Source organism: Chinchilla lanigera, unplaced genomic scaffold (assembly GCF_000276665.1).
Source record: "Chinchilla lanigera isolate Chin_1 unplaced genomic scaffold, ChiLan1.0 scaffold00025, whole genome shotgun sequence".
NCBI classification, from domain to species: Eukaryota; Metazoa; Chordata; class Mammalia; order Rodentia; family Chinchillidae; genus Chinchilla; species Chinchilla lanigera.
In genome coordinates this window covers 26,060,501-26,074,148 of record NW_004955426.1, presented here as the reverse complement: position 1 = coordinate 26,074,148, position 13,648 = coordinate 26,060,501, and the positions used below count along the sequence as shown (strand labels likewise).

The 13,648-nt window shown below is 35.4% G+C and overlaps 1 protein-coding gene and 1 pseudogene across 1 annotated transcript in view; both read right to left on the bottom strand.

Annotated features, from left to right (window-relative positions):
* Positions 1-7,401: 7,401 nt before the first annotated feature.
* Fbxo4 (F-box protein 4) overlaps positions 7,402-13,648 on the bottom strand; it is a gene marked incomplete at its 5' end in the record, with an annotated part of 20,006 nt that continues 13,759 nt past the window's right edge. Inside the window, 2 exon segments of the mRNA XM_013514998.1 lie at positions 7,402-8,423; positions 10,737-10,850. Of these exon segments, the coding sequence (XP_013370452.1) occupies positions 10,761-10,850 (90 nt within the window).
* LOC102003469 overlaps positions 11,843-13,648 on the bottom strand; it is a 6,243-nt pseudogene continuing 4,437 nt past the window's right edge.

Here is a 13,648-nt window from a genome sequence, read left to right as displayed (position 1 = left end):
AGTGATATCTCATTGTGGTTTTGATTTGCATTTTCAGTGGCTAATGATGTTTAATCTTTCCATGAGTTCGCTGGTTGCTTGTGTATCTGCTTCAGAGAAGTGTGCATTTAGTTTTTATCCATTTTTATTTTGGTTATTGTGGTTTGCTCATCGGTTTAAAATAGTTCTTTATATATTTTAGATATAATACTTTTAATGTTCCCTAAAAACAAAACTCTTTATATTATGTGGAAAGATCTCCCAGTAAAATATGAGAAATGCTTCATAATACATTATCTTTTCTGATTCGTATTTTGTTTTTCAAAAACCTTACTTTGAAACAAGTGTCAGTTCACAGAATGTTAGAAAAATAGTATCAAGAAGTTTTGTGTATTCTTCCAGTAATTACATTTTACCTATGTATAGTACAGCATCAGAACTAGGATAATTCTATGCCATTTTAGAGTTCACATTTTATATCAGCATATTAAGAGATTCTGAAAATGTTTCTGGTAACATCCTTAACTTCATTTAGCTATTTAAGAAATAATGTCATATTACTTTAGTTATCAAGAAAATCACTGTACTTTAGAATACACTTTAGAAAATATTATTGAAAATCTCATCTGATCAAAAAAGTAAAAAGTAAGTTGAATTAGTTATTTTGCTGGTCACAAATTCTGTCTTCTAGTATGTAGCAATAGTACCACCTTCTGGAAATCTAAAGACAGCACTGCCAGATTTTTCAGAATTTAAAAATAGACTTCTATTAATTATGGCACCATTGGCAAAAATGAGCTAGGACTTTGTTCTTTTGCATTTCTTTATGTTAGACTAACATAAGACTTTATTTCATCATTGATGTATAGTTCCTAGATCCAAACAGGAACTAAAGGATAGGCACTAAATACTTTTAACATATGTATTGATACAGGCATTTATTTCTATTAAAATATTTCAGAGAATAAAATGATTGGGTTTACTTTGATTAATGAAGCAAATTAGACAATTATTTTATCTGCCAATCCTTCATTTTCCTTAATTAAAATGCATAAAAGCAGCAAAAAGAAGATAGAAAACATAAAATTATCAACAATGTACTCTACAAAATTGATAGTGCCACTCATGACAGAGAACTAAAATTTTCTCAGAAATTTTGTTTTAATTAAAATTTACTACATTGCAGTGAATAGTCAAGACTTTGAGAGTCTTCCTAGCAAACTTATTCATAGGTTTTTATACACCTTCCTAAATAGTCTTTAACGTCATGTTATTTTGTTGTTTTTTGGGAGGGTTTTGGTACAGGGAGTTGAACTCATGACCTTGCACTAGCCACACAGGCACTGTGCCACTGAGATAGATCTCTGGCCCCTCATGTTTTTCTTATGCAATTAAACCTAGCTCATTTTGATAACTGTGTTGTTCTGTGCATCAAAAATACATTACTGAAGAAAATTTTAGAGTACTTTCTTACACAAATCCCTATTGTATTTTAAAATATTAAATCCTCCTAATAGCCCTATGAGATTCATGTCATTAATTATTTTAATTGTAAAGTTAAGAAAACTCAGCACATAAAATAAATTTGTTCAATATCACACTGTAATTGTTACAATTTACACATACACTAATCTGGTTTGAGGATCCATGCACTTAATGACGAAGCTATGTGCTTCCCTTAACTTCTACACACAGGTAGAAAGAATAAGATACTAAGGTGTGAAGATTTAAATACAGTAAATTTAATTTGTTGAAGCTTTAGCAAGCATGAGCCCTCATATGTTATGCAGAGTTGTATAGGACTTACTCCAAAAATCAAGGACATTAAGGCAAATTCATATTTCTTTCTCTCTCTGCAAAAGTGTCATACTATACAGTTAAAAGGAAATGATAAAATCTTGAAAAAATGTGACACAAATAACTTTTCATAATATATAATTTTGATGAATAACTAAATAAAAATAGCACAGCTACTGGACACAGCCATAGGATAATTGCCTATTCAAGGATCAGTGGATGGAACAGCAGGCCTTTGGAATGGGTAAAGATATTTTTCTAGGATCAAAAAAATACTACTAAATCTTCTAATAACAATTTGTTTGGCATAATGGATTGCAAATGGAAGAACTTCAATAAGAAAATAAATTATTTTCCAAAAATTTCTCCCCCATAGGAATTTTGGTAAGGGAATGAAAGGAAAAGCGTGAAGAAGTAGGAAAATATTTTATAGTTCTGTTCAAGGGTTAAGTTTTGGCCGCCTACTAGAATTATTCACAAACTGAAACTGATTATACAGGCAGCCAAATCCCTTTGTAACTGTAAAATAGAAGAGATGAGTTTCTTGGTGGTAGTATCATATATGGTAGATTGGCATAAAAGGAAATGAAAGATAGAATCTCACTTGAACTATAGATAAAGATGTGGCCAGGCTCCAAATGAGCTGGAGATATGGTAGAATTTGAATGATTATCTTCTCACTGCAGCTGACAGATAGAAAATTGTGTGTAGGTTAATCTGCCTGAAAATAGAAGAGAAAAAAATATTACTTAGTTCAGAGTTTACTATTCTTTTTAATGCAGTTTTTAAAAATGGATATATTTAAAGAACCTGGGAAAGTGTAGTTTCAAAGAGAAAAGTGGTCAATGAAGGCAGATCAGCTGAGATATTTTTTAAAGATGATAGAATGTAGAAGAAAAGATAGGTTTAATGACTAAAGAAATGGACAAAATTAGCATAAAAAATGAAAAGCTAAATGAAAAATTTAGAACAATACAAATAAAACTAAAATTCTTAAAAGCTGACAGGTATAATAGGGAACAAGACAGAAGAGTAAATTCAAATGCACCAATAGAAAATATCCAAACAGACGAAACACGTGTATGTTATAACTGCACATGTATTGAATGTTCAGAATAAACAATTTATAGGGACAGAATGTATATTAGTGACTGCTTAGATTTCGGAAGAGTAGAGAACAGATGGGAGGTATTGCTAACTAAGATGCAGTTTCTTTCTGAAGTGACAGAAACATTCTCAAATCAGCTATGTTGATAGCTAAACATACATAATCACTGAAATATACTAACCACTGAATTGCAAATATACTAATTATTAAGTTTTACAAATGTCAGAAAGATAATAAGGGCACTGTGAACAACCTCACACCACTAAAACTGACAAAATATATATGGACAATCAACACTTTGTACCTTTATTAAAGATATTGAATTTTTAGCTTTAAAATCCTCCCAAAAAGATATACTGCCATTAATTCCCCTCAAGATACTCCTCACTTCCAACACACCTATGCCACAATTCTTGTTACTGTCTGAAAATGTTCTGGAACTCCTCTTTCATAAGTGTTTTTAGTTATGCTTGAATGGCTTCCTTAATATTTTGAATTAACTCAAAATGTTTAAATTTCATGGTCAGTTTGACTTTGCAAAAGAGCCGTAAGTGGCACAGTGACATATCTAATGAATAAGGTGGCAGGGTCTGATCTATTCAAGAGCCTGCCTTTCAGTTGGATGCCATGCCACAGTGGCACTCACCGTATTTTATAGCACCTTTTGAACACAGAGCTGCTTCAGAAAGTGGCAAGAATGATAGAGTGTTTTGGAAGCAAGGAGTACCTTGAGAGGGATTAATTGCAATATACTTTTTCCTCAATAAATTTTCAGAATTAAAATTTACTGGATATTTTAATCACTTTGTATAGTTTTATAATTAAAGTTTCTCAGACAGATTGGTCCGTTTTATGATCAGAATTTGGACAATGTCTTTTAAAGGCCATTGTGTAAAAGCTTGGTCTTTGGACTTTTAAGAAGTTGGGTATTATGGACTTTTAAGAAGTTGGGTCTATTGAATGGTCTTTAAGTCATACAGGTTGTCCCCTTGTTGATAGTGGGAACTCGGTCCATTTAGTTTTTTTCTCTGTTTCCTGGTTCATGATAAAAACAGTATGACCATTAATCATGATATGTCAGCTTGATTAGGTTAAGAAATGCCTAGCAGATTAATGAGCACACTTTTGAGTATACCTGTATGAGTCATGGAAATATGATCTTGAGTATATACTATATACATGGTTCCAGACTCCACTCCTTTTTGGTACTGTTCCCTGCTCTTATTCCTATCACAATGAGCTATGCATCTTTGCTTTGACACGTCATTCTGCCGTGATGTTTCTACCCTGGAGTCAGATGTCCATGGATTGGATCACCGGCTAACATGAATAAGTTAAACTTTTATTTAAGTTGTGGGTGTTGGGTATGGGATTTCAATGATGGGGAAACTGAGTAAATTGATTTTAGAGAAGTGGGATCATTGATGTGACTATATCAAAGGCTTAGAATCCTTTGGAACTGGTTACCAGGAGGTTTTTGAAAAATCTGATGAAGCAGGCTAGAAAAGCACTAGAATACTGTAAGTAAAGTTTGATGGGTGATTCAGGCAGAAACTCAAAAGACCAGAATGCTGACAGAAATTTGGACAGGAAAGTGTGAGCTCATGGTTTCTGACGGGAAATGGACTTTTCAAGAAAGGGGAGGTTAAGTACAATAGACTGATCTGAAGGAAGACTTTTCAAGACAGTCAACATTCAGGCTGTGGAATGGCTACTGCTGGCTGCTTTTAGTCATATTTATCAAGACAAAAAACCAAAGCACAAAATTTTGAAAAATTTAAATTTTGGCCCACAAGGAACTTCATGTAAAATTGGGACCAAAGGAGGTGTGGCTGCTAACACATTTAGCACCATAAAAACACAAATAACTGAATAAACAAAAACAGGAATCTTGTACATGAACAAGAAAATGCCTTGAGGGCATCTCAGAAACTAGCAAGCCTCCCATCTAAGGCTCAAGACTGTAAAAATTTCTAATTTGAGAAGACAGTCTCTTGAGACATCTGCTTGAGAAAGGATGCCTGTTCAAGGGCCTCTGTGACCACTTAGTTCTAAAATGCCCTCCAAAGGTCTCATGTAGTAGGAGGTAGAGCCTTGTGTGAGGTGGGTCACTGAAGGTGTGGTCTGAAAGGTATATTCTGTCACCAGCTCCTTCCCAACTTACCTGTTTTGTAGCTGTCATGAAATGAGCAGCTTTTCTCTTCCATTTCCTTCCAGCATGCCACTTCTGATTTGGAGCCAGCCAACCATGGAAACGAGCCCTCTAAAACCATAATCATAATCTCTCCTCCTTTAAACTGTGGGTGTTGGGTATTCTATCCCAGCAACAGAAAAGCTGACAAATATAGCCACTTAGGGAATTAGTTACCCAAGATTTATTTCACTTTGCACAGCCATCCAAGCACTCAGAGAACATTGCAGCTATGGCGCAGGGAGCCTGCGTACTGCTTCCACTAACAAAATTTGGCATCATGCATGAAATGCTGGTTTTACTGGTATGCAAAATGCAACTGCTGTGGGGTCAGGGAGGCTTCCAGTCAGGTTTCTAAGAAAAGTCTAAAAGGTAAGGTAAGAAGCCCCTGAAGAGAGGCAAAGTATGAAGTTGTGGGAATGAAGTTGAAGGTACAGAAGAGACGTCAGGAAACCAAAGATGCCAGGATCATGTAATATCTGAGTTGCAAGCTGTGAGTAAAGCTAATCCAAGACAGAGGCCATGTGGGCTGCAACCAGCAAAGCCACAGAAGTGAGGTTACCCAAGCTCTCTGGACACTACATCTTATCACTATGTGCCTCAGGTGCTAGATATGGAACTTCAAGGTGTTCAGAATGGGAATGTTTACCCTGTAACACTGTACTTTGGGATTATGTAATTTTTAAATTTTTAATAGAGATTCACAGTTAAAAGTTTGCTTTGAGTTTCACCGAGTCATAGACATTTGAAAAATACTGGAATTGTTGAGACTTTGGGGATGAGATTATTGCATTTTTGGTTCTAGGCAAGACAGTTATATCAGTCAGGTGTGATGGTGCACACCTGTAACCCCAGCACTCAGGAGGCTGAGGCAGAAGGATTATTGCAAGTTTGAGGCCAGCCTGGGTTACAAAGTGAGCTCCAGGACAGCCTGAATGGCATAGCAAGACCCCGTCTCAAAAAGACAAAAAAAAAAAAAAAGAGATAGCTGTATCATATTAAGCAAAATTATTATTACTGTTATTTCAAGACTAAATATGATTTAAGTACCAAGCTGAGAAGGAGTGGACTGTGAGTGCTGTAATATGTCAATTTGAGTTGATTAAGAAACACCTACAAGTTAGTAAAGCACACTTTTAGGTATACCCGGCTGGTTCATGGGACATGACCTTGGTATTATATGATTTCTGGCACATTTCTTCTCTGACACTGTTCCCTGCTGTCTTTCCCAGCAGCCAAAACCTAAGCAGTGTAATTTAGCCACACCCTTCTGCCATGTTTCTGCCTTGGAGCTAGAGGACTATGGAATGAATCTTCTGAAGCTGTGAGCCAAATCATACCTCCATTAAACTGTGGATTTTGAATATTGTGTCTCAATGGTACCTCAGTTCACTACTTTCTTTCCACAATTCTGGTCACAAACAGAACTGGACAAAAATGGAATCAAATTCAATGGTTAATGTGATTTGGTTCTCAACCAATTTGGTTTGTGAGCAGAATTGTGGAAAGAATTAAGTTCATGGGGTACCACTGTACAAGTAGGTTTGTTCTATCACGTGTTCCCATAATGTGCTTCTCTTAAGCATGAACCAAAATAAATCCTTTTTCATTATGTTAATTACTTCAGATATTTTATGACATAAGTTAAAGCTGACTAATATAGTCTATCATACTTCTTTTTAGAAAAGTTTTGCTACCATCAGTTATGCTATGCTACATTGAATGTTTTGTTGTAGGTTTGTCACAATAATGACTTGGTTTCTCTGAAGACATGCTTGTAGAAATAAAATTTTGAGGTTATAACACTTAAAGCTTCTAAAGCTGTTGAAACCAGTCACCAAATCCCTTCTATAAAGCTCTTTCTATAAAGGTCTTCCCATACTCATGCCTTGTTATCACTTTAAAATATCCTAAAGAGAAACTCTGAGACCTTGGAGTTAAATATTTCTTCTTATGTTTCCTGTCAGGAGAAGTATCTGCTTACTGCATACTAATTTTTATATTACAAATTTATGTAATTTTGCAAAATGCTGGCAAGCTCCATCACAACTTTAGCTCAGAAAAAAAACTGCTGAAAAAGAAATCTGTGCTAAAAGCTGTAAGTTGCTATTTGTTTCTGCATCACTTGTAACAAGAGACTGACACATAGTAGGCATGCACTGTTGAACTTCATTTTTTTCATGTTTTCTATCATTACTAAATACATATATTTTTTTACCATACTGGGGACTGAACTCAGGTACTTGTACATGCTAGACAAGTACTCTGAGCTATATCTCCAAGCCCCACAATATTTTCCAAATAACAAAAACTTCAAACATTTACCTAGTCTCATACTTTTATCTGATTTATTTAGGAATGTTTCATGAATAAAGTTTAAATGTTTCATAAATACAGTTCACCATCACGGTAACAATTACAATATCACAACGCATTAATATTTTTATGTCACCAAAAGTGGCAAAAAGCCTAAGAAAGTTTCTCTTTCCTACAGTTATAGCAGACTAGAAATTTTAGACCTTATCTTTAAGGAAATGGCAAACCACTGAAAATTCCTCAATAGAGGAATTAGACAAATCTCAAAGTTCAGGGAAACTTCTGACAATAATATAAGAAATTATACTCAATCTGGGTATAAATAAAACACATATTTCTCTAGCATATACTTATTTTAACAGCAGTTTTAGAACACACCATTTATAAGGGCATATTTTACAAGTTTTTAATGGTGGTAATAGAATTTTAATTAACACTGACTTTTTATATGACTAGCTAATTATACCTGTAAAATAGCTGTCATGTGGTAGAATAATCATTTCAGAGAATGACATGGAGCAGTCCAATTTAGAATGTTAGTGTCAAAGGTGAGGCCCTCCCACACTTACTTCCCCAGATACTAACATTCACTTCTTGATATACCCAAACTTAAACTAATCATAAAGGGATTTTTCACTCAGCAGAGCATGTACCTTGACTGTCATTATTACCTGCTTCAGGCTCCAGAAAAAGGGGGAAATGCATGCATACTTCAAAACTGAAAGCAGTACAGGAGTAAATCATGAATATGTAATAGGGTGGGGAATAAACAAAGTCAAAAAGTATAGCAAAATAAGAGAAACCCAAACAAAGTAACTCATGTTGCCCACGCTCTGGGGGGAGTCCTGGCTTGTCTGTGAGCCATATCCTGCTTTGCAATAAACTATTTTCACTTCGAAATCACTTCCTCACTGGCCAGAGATCTGTGAGATGAATTCTTCTCCGGTCACCAAAAACTATGAAACTGAACAGTGACATAACATGACTTTGTAATAGAATTCTTCATTTTTCTGGGTCTCAAAATTTCTCCACCTGAAATAAAAGGATAATACCACTGCTGTGATTTTAACATGGTATGTTCCCGCTGAAACTAATGTTGCAATTTAATCCCCATTATGAGATACGAAGATGTAGGAAAAAGTGAAAACCTTAAGAGATGATTAGGGCTCTGCACTCATGAATGGATTTAATCAACCGAGGGGATTAGTGAGTTTTCCTGACAGTGGCTCTGGTATGAAAGTCAGTTTGACTAAATCTTTCCTGTGCCCCCTCCTCTTTCTTGCCAGCTTGGGGACTCTGCCCACATGAAGACTTTCACTAGATAACACCCCTAGACCTTGGAACACAAGCACGGACCAAAATAAACCGTTATTTGTAACTGATCAAGTCTGTGTGTTGTGTTATTTAGCAACAAAATACACATTAAGACAACACCAACTTTGCAAGGTTTTTCTAACATTTAAGATTTCTGTGTACAAAGCACCATGCACATTCCCTGACACAGTGATCATGAAGGTTAGAATTTAGTCTCAGCTCCAAACATTACATATTTTATAAACTATATAGCAACCTCCTTTTAGTAAATTTTAAGTCCCCTTTACTCCTCAAAGCAATAAGCAAAAGTTAACTATAATGTATTGGGTTAATGTACTTCTCAAAGACAACAGGGATAAAATACATCAGGTTATATCTCATATTACATGAAGAAAAAAAGCTAAAGAGATGCAAGTCTCATACAAAGATGATGAGATCTGGAAAAAGACCATTTAAAATGAATTAATATAAAAGGCTTAGATTTCATAGCATAAATGGAGGAAAAAAAGATTTTGTTGAGACTCTGAAAAATTAAATTGAAAACTAGGAAAGTAAATTTAACTTTAGCAAAAATCTAGATTAAATATTGGAATGTACTATATGAAAAAAGAAAAGATGACAAGGAACTAGTTTTAATCTGGTGACTGACCTAGGATTTCATACTAAAAATATCAGCATTTCATTTTCTCCAAAAACCAGAAATTACACATTAATTATTGCACTAGAATGCCGTTTTTAAAAAAAGAGGACTGTTATAAAAACACTGTCATTTCAATGAGGGGCCTAGTAAATTAAGTCACTATTCCATGTAACTTTAATTGTAAATATTATAAATAATGCCTTACTATAATAAAACTACAAATATCTAAGTAAACATTTTAGCAAGTGTGAAACTGCATGCTCATAGGTTTTCCTAAAATATCTGCCTAACCCCATAAATAGCTCATTAAGCAATATCCTATCTCCTAGTTAAAACTTTTAGGTGTCCAAATAGAATGACATTCACATAAGTAACACTAAATGCAATTATGTGTATGTATCACAAACTTTCCCCTCAAAACAGAAATACATTTACATATAAAACTAATATAAACTATATATAAATATATATACTCTTTATCATAATTTTAAAGTTCCTCACATATAGTGACATACCAGAGTGCTGCCTTTGCAAAATACAAGCAATTTGTAGAAAGTGGTAACATTATATATGCAAAGCTCTGGAAGGTTTTCTCTGTGAGTACAAAATATAATTTAACTTTAGTATATTATGAGCATTCAAAATTATCTAAAAATTACAATAAAAGTCAGGAAAAGCTTTTTTTTTCACTAAACTAGTATTAAATATAATCTTTCTGCTGTTATCAGAAAAGAACAAAAGTTGTGTGACCACAATCACTAACTGGAGTTCTAGTGGAATTTTCAGTTCTTCAGCAGTGTATCTTTAAGAATCAAGGGGAAGCTGGGCATGGTGGTGTACACCTGTATTCCCAGCACTCATGAGGGTGAGGCAGGAAGATGCTTTTGAGTTCAAGACCAGCCTGGGCTACAAAGTGAGCTCAAGTCCAGCCTGAATTGCATAGGAAGACCCTGTTTTAAAAAGACAAAAAAAGAAGAGTGGGGTGCGGGGAGAAAACACTTCCTGTCTGATAACTAGTTAGGAAGAAACTTGAAAAAACTCTTTGGAGAGTTTAACAAATTTGCTATTTCCCTCTAGAACAACTGCTGTACCCAAAAAGAACAGAAACCACAAGAAATGAGGAAGATACACAGTTGTTTTTTCCAGAATTTAATAATTTAAAAAGACAAAGATATAAAAGTTATCAAAAATTTAAAGGTTTATTTGGGGGCTAAATGTAGGAATGGAAGCTTTTTGCTCATAATTGATATAAGGCAAAAAGTAAAACAAAACAAAAAAATACTACTACCAGCTACAGCGGTTTAATGTCCACCTATGAAAAAGGTGGGACAAAGCTAGTTAACTGAGCAAACACATGTCATGACCTTAGAAACAAATTTCAAAATAGTTACAGTTCTGAAGGTCCAAAATGAGGATCATCTTGCCCGCTTAGATTCTACTTCTTCAAGAATCCACTCAATGCCATTCAAAAAGCCAATGAGAGTATCAGCCTCCATATCCTGGACCTATGGAAAAAAGAAGTCAATAAGAAACTAAGGCCTAAATCTTATTGTTAGAAGAGACATTTTTCTACATATTAAAATATTAAATATCTGTTGTACAGAAATACAACAGATGATCAAATAAACACTATTATGAGCAACTATATACCAACAAATTAGAAAACTTGGAAGAAATGGAAAAATTTCTGGACACATGTACCCTACACAAATTGAACCATGAAGATACAGAAAACCTAAAGAGATGAATAAACAGATTGAATCAGTATCAAAAAGTTTCTCAACAAAGGACAGTCCAGTGCTGGATGGCATCACTGCTAAATCGTACAAAATTTTAAAGAAGGAATACCAATTCTTCTTCAACTATTACAAAATACTAAAAAGTGGATTCTTCCATACTCATTCTACAAGGCCAGCATTGCCCTAATACTAAACCATCTACGGATACAACATAAAAAGAAAATTATACACCAATATTTCTAATGAACATAGATACGAAAACTCCCAATAAAATACTAGCAAACTGAATCCAAAAGAACATCAAAATGATCAATCATTCTGATCAGGTGAGATTTATCCTAGCATACAAGGATGGCTCAAAGTACTCTGATTAATGAATATAACACATCATACCAACACAATTAAAGATAAAGTTATACGATTATTTCATTAGATGTGAAAATCATTCAATAAAATTTAACATCACTTCATGATAAAAACTCAACAAGTCAGGTCTATAGGGAACATATCTCAACATAACAAAGGCTATAAAATAGAAAATAAACCTATAGTCAAAAACATACCAAGTAGGGCTGGGGATTTAGCTCAGTGGCACAGCACCTGCCTGGCAAGCGCAAGGTTGAGTTCGATTCCCAGTACCAGAAAAAAACAAAAAACAAACAAACAAACAAAAACCAAATAGCAGAAAGCTCCATTTTTTTTTTTTTTTTTTTTTTTTTTTTTTTTGGTCAAATTTTAGGATGAATTTTATTTACAAAAGTTTGATTCTTTTGTTTTACAAAAATTATAAAACATGACTCTTAAAAATAGATACAACTTCTCAGGCTCTTGGGAACTTCTTTTAAGCAACCAAAAGGTTGGAACTCTGGTGGTTTCCTGCTTTTTTTTTATAACAACACTCATGGTTCCTGTGTCTTCTCTCAAAAAAGCACAGGGACCAGCTGCCTCTGCCACAAAGGTCTCCACTCAAGTCAGAATTTGAAGCAGCAAAGTCTTCTCACTAATGCAGGGCTTGTGCAGCACCATGATCAGATTCTTGCCAAAGGGGGGACTCGTCACTCTGTGGCCAGGCAGAAACGTGCCTTCCTGCCTTTGGTGATGTCTCCAGTGACTATGTGGTCAGCACTCTTTGACTGGGTATAGTCTTAGTTACTTTTCTAGTTGCTGAGACATAATACCCAACATTCAAAGGAAAGGTTTAGTTCGGTTCACAGCTTGTAGAAATTTCAGTCCATAATCAGCTGGCTCCAATACAGCATGGCATGGCACAGGGCATCACAGAGAAACAGTTCATGGCAGGCAGAAGGCAGCAAAAGAAGCAAGCATCAAGCAGTAACAGCAGTGCTCTTTCAGTCCTTTATATATTTTTTTTTTTTTTCTTGTCTTTTTTCTGAGACAGGGTCTCACTATGCAGTTCAGGCTGGCCTTGAGCTCACTTTGCAGCCCAGGCTGGCCTCGAACTCACAGCGATCCTCCTGCCTCAGCCTCCCAAGTGCTGGGATTACAGGCATGCGCCACCACGCCCAGCTAAATCCTTATATTCAATCAAAGATATATGCCCTTAAGCAGGTAGCACTCATACACTGGGTGGGCTTTCTTATTATCCACACCCAAAACTATGCCAATCCAATCAGTGGACTAATTTAATGATTGCCCACCCTTAATCACAGCATTAGACATTCTACAGCCAGCCACTTCTGAAAAATTCTACCTATGACCACATGAGGTTTGGGGAGGGACATCTAGACCCAAGCCATAACAGGTAGTAATTACAGATGACTCTTCTCACCTTCCTAAGTTCCAAAGTAGGCAAAGTCCTCCTATCAATGTTTGTAACATAATTGAAAAAAAATTCTCATACTTGGCAGTTCCTTGTTGGCATATCTTATTGACAGCTTTCAAGAAAAGATTCTCATCCCATGGCCACTCTTGCTGAAGCAGAATGACTACATGCCCCAGTGTCATCACTGCTGTCTAGTGAAAACTCTAAGCTTAAAACATGCTAGCATCAAATGCAAGCAGTATGGTGTAACAGCTTTCCTCATACAGGGCAGAAGCTTCAGATTAGAACCTTTTCTAAACCTGGGCTTTATTCTGGGGGTTCTTTCTGGGATTTGCCTCCATCCCGAATGGGTAGTCACTTGTAGCACATCAGGCCAAGGACTTTTTTACTCATTATCCTGTATTCCCCCGAGCAAAGTGAAATGTTCCTAGCTGGATAGCACCCTCTGATGCTCCAACATCCTGGAATCTGTGGCTGAGAAAGTGATCACTGGAGAGCTGCCAGATGATGCAGGCTGGCTACTGCCTTTTTATATTGACCCTGACAGACACTCATATCCATAAGAAAGATTCTTAACCATAGCCAAAGATCCATTTTCCTTGCCAAATAAAATTCTTTCAAATTCTTTTTCAAGAAATTCTAGGGAATAGAGCTCTCCCTGGCTAAGAATGCATTCCAGTATGTCAACAGTATAGAGCCACCTCTCTTCCAAGGTCCTAATGCTCAAACCAAGTTCCACTGGTTCTTCTTCAGCTTTCCCTGAACAATTTAGTTTTCTAAT